The sequence below is a fragment of the Rhinolophus hipposideros genome, assembly GCF_964194185.1.
Source record: "Rhinolophus hipposideros genome assembly, chromosome: 8".
NCBI lineage: Eukaryota > Metazoa > Chordata > Mammalia > Chiroptera > Rhinolophidae > Rhinolophus > Rhinolophus hipposideros.
Window position 1 is genome coordinate 64,796,585 of NC_138054.1, and position 9,867 is coordinate 64,806,451.

Genomic DNA, 9,867 nt, shown 5'->3' on the forward strand with positions numbered 1-9,867 from the left:
AAATAAAGTATTTATTGTTTATCTGAAATTCAAGTTGAACTGGATGCCCTGTATTTTTATTTGCTAAACCAGGCATCCTTCCCCCACCTCCACCTCCACCTCTGGTCTTCTTAACAGCAGAACATGTTTCTGGCTGACCTCTGAATTCCCATAACTAGCCCAGTGCATGACAGTTAGTGTTCAATTAATGATGAGAGAATATTGGTTTCTCTGGCTGTAGGGTTGAGAATGACTGGAGGCAGTTGAGACCTCAGAGACCAGTTAGGAGGATGACCAGTTTTGGGAATAAACCATTCCCCAAATCATGAAGGCTTCCACAGGATAACATTGGGAATAGAGAAAAGGGGATGCACTTGGAAGATTTAAAGATTTGAGGACCAACGGGTAAGGGAAGTGACTGAGCTTATGGAGACTAGAATGTTGCTCACGTGTCTGGCTTGTGTCACTGGATGGAGGTTGGTGCTGGAGAGCAGGCAAGCTCGTTGATGTGTAGCTTAGAGCAGGGTAGAGAAGCATGGAGAATGCATCTGAAGGAGCGAACAGTACATTTACAGGACAAATATGTTAAGTTTGAAGTTTCAGAGGATGTGCAGATAGAGGTATGGGAAATACGGACTTGGAGCTCAGAAGGAAGGGCCAGGCTGGAGGCACAATGTGTGTACCATCAGCATGGAAGTGACAACTGAAACCACGGGAGTAGATAATGCTGCTCAAGAAGAGTGGCAAGAGATGAAGGCCTATATCGGAGCCCTGAGGAACACTTAAGAGGCAGTGAGAGATAAAGGAGCCCCCAAAGAGTCTGAGAATGAGCAGCTGGACGGGTGGAAGAAAAAGCAGGAGAGTATGGGATCAAGAGAGTGGCGGGAAAATAGGGTTTCAAGGAGGGTTGATAAAGTTGAATGCTTCTGAGAGTTCAAAGGACTAAAGGCTAAGAAATGGCCTTTGGGTTTAGTAATCATGAGGCCACTGGTGACCTTAGCAAGAGCTCAGATTATATATATATATCACAGTGTATCACAGTGTCAGTTTTTTTTAACTCTGTGATATAGTCGAGCAAGTTTAAGTGCAGAAGGAAAGGAGAGATTCAATAGAAAAAGGTTGAAGAATGGGGAGTCTTGTAAATAACTGAGACCAAGAGCCCTGATATGGAATCCTGAGTGCAGATGGAGGAATAAATCTAGCTACAGGAGGACATTAATAATAGTATCTAGAACAGAGCATGATACCTCGAGGGCCATGGACTTCTAAGGAATCTCTGAATGAGCTTCATCGTCTGTGAACTCCCTAAAATTGTTTGCCGGGTTTACACATCAGTGTTTTTCCCCCCAGCATTTTTTTGGGGTGGGGGCAGGGGAGAATCATTGGCTTTTATGATTCTCTAAGGACTCCACAACTCCAAAACAGGTTAAGATGCACTCCTGTGAAGAAGAAAGGTAATCTCACATGGCGCACATTCCAGATCTTTGATTTCGCAGTTTTCTACCCATCCTCTCCTTTTCAAGATGAGACATCATCTAATCAGCCAGTCCACATGTACTCTGTCATAGGGATCTCTAGCCAGGGGAAATATGGCAATCCCTGGACAAGAGAGGAGGCAAGCCATTGGCAGGGGCAGGGGGAGCATATGGAACTCCCAACCTTGATTCCTGGATGAAAGAAATCTAGAGGGAAGTTTTGGGTGCTCCTTGAAGCTGGAAAAACCATCATTTCAAAGACACCTAAGTTTTCCATCTTACAGGAGGTGGTGACTTGATGCCCCTTGGAGACCATGCTATTATTCTGGGAAGACCACTCAAATGGGCCATGTAATTTTGCAAATGTGAAACAAAGACTACAGTAAAAAAAATGGAGATACGAGAGCCACCTGTGGCCCCTAGGTGTGAAGGTGCTCTGCCTGGTGAGGTCATGTGCCGGGTGACCTCAGCTAAGTTGTAGGCAGAGATGTGCAGCTCTGCAGCTCTTTTCCTTTGGGAAAAATAGCTTTATTATTACTTTTTTTTTTTTTTTAAGAGGGATTTGGGCTGTTGTGAGCTGCAAACTGATACGAGTTCTTGTGGGAATGTTCCTCCTGAAGTTGCTGTTTCATCTGGGGCTTTGTGAGATGTTGGGCACAATCTTTCCAGGGTCCAGAATACAGCCTTGAATTGGGGGGATCCTACTCCCTTGAGGACTAGCAGTTTTGGGGAGAGCCAGCCTCCTTGGCTTGGGTTCTGACCTGCCTCCCTTGCTGTGAGCATTGTCAGAAATGGCTTCTATTCATCTCCTTTAAATGGCTGAGAGTGAAGATGTCCACTGAGAGGGAGGGGCTGGAGAGTTTGGGGACTCCGCCAGGCTTCCAAGTCTTTCCAGCAGGAGCTCCCTAGCCCCAATCACCCGGGAACTGACAGGAGGTCCCTCTTCACTCTCAATCAAGGCCAGGGCCAGGCCTTTCTGAGGTGTGTGCAAATGGTATGGCAGTGGTACCATTTTCTTTGGGGGGAGGGTGTGCGGAGACTGAGGATCTTGAATCACTTTGGAGGCAGAGAGAGTGGGCAAGGGTGTGTTTGAGGGCGGCAAGAGAGCGCCAAAGTTTTGGGAGCACTTAGGACTCTTCTGAACACAGAAGAGTGGAAGCAGAGGTTTGTTTCTCCTTTTGACCCCGAATGCGCACAGCCCTGAGAACTCTTGCCAGCTCCTCACTCTAGCCTGGGTGAAAGGGGCACATGTGCCAAAGCAGGTAGGCACTTCTGCCATTTGGAAGAACTTTTGGTCAGCAGCGTCAAATGCCTGAGGTACCCCACCCTTACCCTGCCTCACTCATGCATCCTGGCTGCGGCCACTGCCTCTGCTCATAGCTGCCAAACGGACCGCTAGCCTAGACCTCCCTCCTCCACTCCAGACTAGCTTATCTCAAGGCCTCCCGACGGCCCCTCCGGATGTGCCCCCATTCCTCAGACTCTGCATGCTTTCCAAACACAAGTCCCCATCTTATTTCCAAAGAAGAAAATCATAGGGGACAGAGTCATAGGACCCAGGAAACAAGGTTTCACAGGACATGCAGAAGAGCTCGGAACGATGGCATTGACTTCTCGGAGATGACTCCGGGACAGTGTGGAAGGCCAGGGTCAACACTAGCCTCTTCCTCCTTCCAGATGAAGGTGTGTACCTCTTAGCTCCCTGTCCTTTTTCATACTACTTGCCAAATTGAATTTAAATAATTATTCATGTAATTATTTATTGTCTGTCTCTAGGTTAAGCTTAAGGGCAGAGATCATGTCCCTTTCACTCCTGTATCCCTCGTGTCTAGGAAGCATTTGACATATAAAATGTACTTAATAAATACTTCTTGAATGAATAAATGAATATCCTTGTTCATCACGCAAGATGTAGGGCCCTCTTGGGGCCCTCCGTCCTTTCTTGCATTCTTAACCCTTTGATGCTCTGTCCTTCATCCCCCTAAGCCAGCCTCCCAATGGCCTCTCCAGACGCTCTCTTGCCCTGGGCTGCTTCATGCAACGTGGGTAGTGAGCTCCCCATGCTGGACCATCTGCAAGTGGAGGCAGTGAATGCACCTGTTAGGGTGACCTGGAGGGTAAGGACACCGATCTGAGAGGGGAGTGGAGCAATGTGTGATTCTCTGTGCCTTTACCCATTAAGCAAGGTCCCCAGGATGCCTGAGGTTACAAGGGTAGGGCTTTCCTTACCGGTAACCCAAGTCCCAAGTGCTGGGGAAGGTGCAAGGGGCTGTGAGCTGGCCTGCCAGGCCTGGTGCACGCACCTTTGCCACCCACTCTGTGGTCCATGCCCCCTCGTGTCCCGGAGCTGCTGGCTGGAACAAGTAGTTGGAGATCTGGGTCAGGTCTGCTGTGATTGCTGAGTCAGCCTGCAGTTGGGATGGTCAGGGAGTGATCTCGACACCTGCTTCTACACATACAGCCCCCACTGCCCAGGAAAGGATCCGACAAACCACAGAAGTAAATAAATAACTTAGAAATAATAAATAGGGGTCCAGCTCCCAGGAGTGAGTACCAGGCCCCCTCCAGCACAGGCACTTCAGCAATGCGACTGCAATGTATCTCCTCCAATTCTGTCTCCCTGGGACCTGGGCTGAGGCTGCCACCTCAGACACTGCTGGGCTCTTCAGAGGAGGCGTCCTGGGTCTGTGGTCTGGTCAGTGCCAGAGTCTGTGAGAAGTGGGTCCTAAGGTCTCCATAGTTGAGGTCTCTGGTGTCTGTAGGGCTGGGACTTGCAGGGTGAGGACCGTGGGCTGCTTGCCTGGCAGTCGTCCCTCTGTCTGTCCAGGGCTGATGCCCATCACTTGCCCCCATTTCTGGCTGAGGCCCCTGGCCCCTTCCAGGTGGTAAATGCCCAGGTAAGGGTACCATCTGCAAATTCTTGGAGAGAGCCGTCAGCCCAGGCAGCCGCAGGCAGTAGCTGAGAGCCTGTCCACGGTCCTCCAGGTGCTGTTGACGTCCATGAAGGTGACGGGCTCATAGTGCGTGGGTCGGCAGCAGGGCTGGCTGACCAGCCGGGAGCCCGGAGGCTGCCGCAGGGCCCTAGCGCCCAGCAGGCTGGCCAGGCTGAGGTCGTGTGGGGAGCGAGCCCGGCGGCAGGAGCCGCTGCAGAAGCCGAAAGACACCAGTTCTTCCGAGCTGTGGCCCAGGCCAAGCAAGCGCACCGGCACCATCTGCGAGCTCAGGCGGCAGTCCCGCGTCCTCGGGACCCGCGCGCGTCCGCCCCGGCCCCCGGCACGCGCCGCGCGGCCCCCGCGGGAGGGCGAGGGCCAGGGCGACGGCGGTGGGGGCGCGGGCCGGGGCGGCTGGGGCGGCGGCCGCCGGGCTCTTCCGCCGCACCCACGGGCCGCGCGGCTCCCTGGAATGAGACCGAGTCAAGGGCGGGTCCCGGGACAGCCCCGCCCCCACCCAAACCCCTCACCCTCTCACCTACCCGGCAAGTGGCCGGCGGGGGACGCCGGGGCAGGCGCGGGGCCTTCGCGGGTGGCGGGGAGGCGGGGCAAAGGGCCCAGGGAGGCTTCGGAGACGCTGCTCAGCAACGCCAGAGCGGCTAGGGTTGGCCACAAGGCAGGCTGCACACAGAGACGAAGTGGAGCCTCAGGGAGGAAGACGGCACCCCGGTGGGCGCAAGGCACCCCGGTGGGCGCAAGGCGGAGGGGGCCCAGGGAGGGGCTGGGGCAGTGGAGATCAGAGAGGGTGATGGGCTCCTAGTTGGGTGTGGGGAGCTTAGGAAGGGCTTAGGTTGGAGGATGACGGGTCTGCTGCCTAAGGGAGCCCAGGGGAGAAATCAGCTCAGGGCAGTGGGCAGTCACCTTCCTCCATACTCCTGGTCCCTCCCTGACCGGTTCCCTTTCACTGCTCTCCCTCCCCAATCAAACCACCTTTCCTCAATACCAGGTGGGAGTCATTGGGAGAGCCACTCACCTGCCGCCTAGGCGGGGGCCAGCAGGGCAGCACAGAAGGGCCTCTATGTCCAGGCTCCATCTCTGTCAATACCAGGAGCTCCCATCAGCCTAGTTGACCTGTCCCCCACCCTCCTCTTGAGGCAGCTTGGAACATTGAGAAATGAGTTATCCTTTGATTAGGTCATCCCTCCACTTCAGTGTCTCTCCAGGTGAGGAACAAGGAGGGGCTTAGGTAGCTGGACTCAACCCAGGAGAAACAGCTGCATCAGGAACTGTTACCTCTCTCAGTTCTTACAACTCCACGAAGTAAATGGTAAATTTTCCAAATGAGCAAACAAGGCTCAGAGAATCTCAGCCATTGTCTAAGGTCACAAGGCTAGACCCACACAGCGGTGGGGGGAGGAGGGAGGAGTGTGTGAAAGGGATTTTTCCCCCCAGGACCTTCCTGGTCTCTGCTGCACGGATGGTGATGCCAGGACTAGCTGGAGAAAGGAGTAGCTGGACCTCGTTGGTCCCACAGAGAGCTTTCTCTCCATGGCATAGGAGAGGAAGCTGTGGCCTGAAGAATTAGAGTGCTGGCTGGTTGACCTGAGTCAGGGATGACAGGAGGCCCGGCCCCAGCCTGTGTTGCCTCTCCAGCGCTGCTGCACCTTGAGCCTCTGTGATCTTTGTCTGGACCCAGAGCCGCCTGAGTTCTCTCTTTTGACCATAGATTGTCGGTCAAGAGCGAGCGGATGGTGGGGGTTGATGGACCCTCTAAGAACATGTGGCCTGGGCTCCCTATGGCCAGCAGGGGGCAGTGTCTGCCAAGCTTGCAGACTCAAAGTGGGGTGGGCTTTTCCTTACCCTCAGCCAGACTGAGGCCTGAGCAACTTCCAGGATGGCCAGCCAGGCCTGCACACCAGCCTGGTCTCTAAGAGCTGAGCCACTCTGAGAACAGGTCCAGATCTGTCTCCCAGCTGCCTGTGAATCTGACGGCCTGGCCCTGCTCCTAGAAGTTTCCCCCATGAGCCTTCCTTCTTGAGCCCAGCCAGCCTTTCTGAGCCCCACCAGCTTTTGTGAGCCCACAATGTTTGGCACTCTCAAACACCCCTTGGGGCCCCAGAGCCCTCATGAATCCCCACTAGCTGGCCTGCTCTTGGATCCCAGCTGTCACCTGCACCTCTACCCCCTAGCACACAGAATATCTGCATACTTGTGGGTCAGACCTCCTCAGGTCTCTGCCAGCAGCAGGTCCATCCCACTGAGACAGTATGGTCCATTTCAGGTGTGCTCGTCTAACTGAATAGGGCCCCTGAGGGGCCAGGCCAGTGACTATTCTCACTGAGGGAAAGCGGGGCAAGGAGGATTTCTGGGCCCCCTGCGCTTAGAGGGAGCCCGGGAGCAGGTCTCTGGAGGGCAGCGAGGCCCTAGCTCTCTCTCCTGGTGGTCAGGGGCCACTTGGTCCTCCCCATCTGCCAGCCATATACTCACCACTGGGGTCCTGCGCCGTGTTCTTTTAGGCACCTTTCCTGGGACCAGAGCTGGACTTTCCCCCGCAGCTCACGAGGCTCATGCCCAGGGCTGTGCACCTGGCAGTGCCTCTTTTAGCCAAAAGCGTGGCCTTGGCTGCCAGTCTGTGCCCTGTAGCAGCAGCAGGAGTCTCCCATTACAGTGGGCCGGCAGGGCTAGAACGGTCTGACTAGCGACTAGAGGGATGAGGGGGCTGGGAGGGGCGGAGAGCTGCGCAGCGGGCCCAAGAGAGGGAGGATGTGAGAAAGGAGTAGTGGGGACTCTCCTGCCCGCTCCCGTGGAGCTGGGACGAGGGGTGGGCCAACAGCTTGGCTTACCGTGGGTCTGGGACGCAGCAAGGGCTGGGGACCGAGGGACCTGCTGCTGGCGGAGCCCGTGGGCTGTGTCTGGGGGCCGGGCCCAACTCCATCTCTCAGCAGCCTCATGCCCGCCGCCGTCCGGTGTCAAATTCCAGCCCCGGCGTCACCGGATCCTGGGGTGGGGCCCAGAGTGCCCCCACCCCGCCCCACCTTTCAGGGCTCACCTGGTCGCTCCACCCGCCAGGATCCGGTCCCCACCCCCCCGGCTCAGCTAAGTCCCCCAAGTTGAAGGGGAGGACGCTGGGAGTGGAGAACGCAGGACGGAGTGGAGATTTCAGGCGGCGGAGGCTCGGAAAGTGGGCGTTCAGAGTTTGTAGACAAGCGGAGTAGGGAGTTGGGAGGCTGGGCTGAGGGCGGGAGAGGGAGGGGACAGGCTGGTCCCTGCCTTGGGCTACTGGCCCTCTGGTTTGCGTCGTCGCTGGGGTTCTGGCTGGCTGCCCCGCAGTGACTGCTCTTGTCTCGCTTGTCCACCCCTGGTTTCTCTCAACAGACCCATCACAATCTTTGGGTGGGCCAGGCACTGCCCTGGGGGGTTCACATCTACCCCTGCTCTAGCCACCTCACCACTCCCCTCCTGCCCCGCCTGGGGCTTGGAGTAGAGACACTCCTGCAAACCCTGCTGCACACCCACACTGCAAGGACAGTGCTTATAGCAGTGGGTGCCCAGGGCTGGAGTAGCGGAGGGTCACAGAGGAGGAACATTTGCGTTCAGGCTTGACGTAGGAGCTGAAGGGTAGTGTTTCAGAAGCCTGATTATGGCAATATGGCAGGTGGGGTGGAGGTTGGGTAACATGGATAAAGGTAAGGAAAAGCCAGATGCTGTGTCAAACCAAGGACTCTGGACTTTATCCTAATGACACTGGGGACCACCAAAGGGTTTCAGGCAGGTGTGTGGTATATCAGACATGCATTTCAGGGACTGGCTGTAGGGGGGAGCATGGTTTGGAGATGAGAGGTGGAGATATGTCAGGAGGATGCTGGGAGAGTGGAGTCGGAAGCAGAATGGTGGAGAGAGTAAGAGGTTTCATGGGCTCTTTGAGAACTCAGGGGTGCCTGCCTGGGTGGGGTGAGGGCTGGGGCAGACAACAGAATGCCTCTGGCCTGGGTGACCAAGTGGAGGGGATGCATCCTGGCGTGGGAGCTCCCTGGAAGAGGGGCAGCAGCTCGTGCTCAGTGTTGGACATGTCAAATGGGAAGGACCTGTGGATTATCCTAGTGTGTTTGGGGTACAGCTGAATTTGTAGCATGGAGCAAAGTGGAGAGAGCTGGGCTGGAGATGGCAATTTGGAAATAGTTGACCAACTGATGATTGGAAACCGTGGGTGGGGATGAAAGTGCTCAGGGAACGTGTGCGGCCCAGCTAGATCTTGACTACGCATCAGAACCACCTGTGGACCTTTCAAAACTATCCACGTATGGGCCCCACCCCAGACCTGAATCAGAATTTTGGTGTGGGCATGTGCAACGTCTCACATCTGCACAGGTGATCCTGGTGCACAGCCATGGCTGAGAACCACAGCTTCTGTGAGATCACTTTCTGTGCACGGGAGGGGGCTACCAGCTAGACTGCAGAGGCCTGCTGGTGGTGGGGCTGTCTGCAGGCTTGCAGGACCGCGGGGGGACAGGGGGCTCAGAGGTGAGCAGCTCCACTCTGCCGCTGCCCTGGGGCTTTATCAGCGATGGCTATGGCTTGCAGTCTATGCCCCGTACAACTCAAGGGGGCGCCATTCACGCAGAATAGGACCAACACTGGAGTTGTGTATCATAGCGGCCCAGTTTAATCTGAAGGGTTTCTGGGTTTGCCTGTCCCACAGTCAAGGCCTTGCTTTCCCCTCAACTGAGGAGGCTTCTGTCTGAGGACAAACCACAGCAGTAAGGGGACACATGGGAAGTCGGTGGTCCTTGGTATGGCCAGGACTCTTGGATGGGGATGGCAGGTGAGGGGCGAGTTGCCCCTTACTGTCAAGGTGGCAAATATGGCTGGAAGCTCGTGCCACAACCTCAGGTGCAGGCCTGCATGGGGACGCTGAGGGAAGGGGGACCAGATCCCAGACCTCTAAGGGGTAAGATGAGAAGAGACATCCTTTCTAGTATTTGCCAGAGGGTGCCTAGAGCTGGGCTCTGCCTTCAAGTTGTGGTGGAAGAGGGAGGCTGAGGGGAGAGGGTGTGCATGTTCTTTTCAGGGCTCAACCAGGGCTGAGAGGAGTGGGTGAGGTGTGTGCACCTCTCTGTGTTGGGGGCTCAGCAGCCTATCTTTCCTGTGCTTACAGAAACCTCTGTCCCTGCAGTGCTGGGGCTGAGGTGACTCCGAGGTACTATCCTAGGACTGTGCGCTTCAATCCCCTGCTTCTGGCTCCTTTAGGAGGCACAGGGTAGACTCTGGGGCAGGCCTGGTACCCCTGGTCTACCTGTTGTAAGGCAAAGAGGGTGGAGGGCTGTGGGATGGGAGAGGCACCAGCAGGCCCTCAGGGGGCTACCCAGGTCCTGCAGTTGACATGAGAAGTGAAAGGGACCCAGGAACCTGTGGGTTGGAGAGATGGCCCTTGTGTTTAGCATAGTTGCTGAGGCTCCAGGAGTCAGAGAAAGCAAGAGGCCAGG

General features: G+C 55.7%; 1 protein-coding gene across 1 annotated transcript; it reads right to left on the minus strand.

The window, feature by feature from the left end:
- Window positions 1-2,012: 2,012 nt before the first annotated feature.
- Window positions 2,013-5,512, minus strand: ARTN (artemin). The gene is made up of 3 exons (XM_081055593.1): window positions 5,418-5,512; window positions 4,927-5,065; window positions 2,013-4,851 (listed from the first exon to the last, which is right to left on the minus strand). The coding sequence occupies exons 1-3, from the start codon at window positions 5,475-5,477 to the stop codon at window positions 4,388-4,390; spliced, it is 663 nt and encodes a 220-aa protein (XP_080911719.1). The 5' UTR covers window positions 5,478-5,512; the 3' UTR covers window positions 2,013-4,387.
- Between the last annotated feature and the right edge of the window lie 4,355 nt (window positions 5,513-9,867).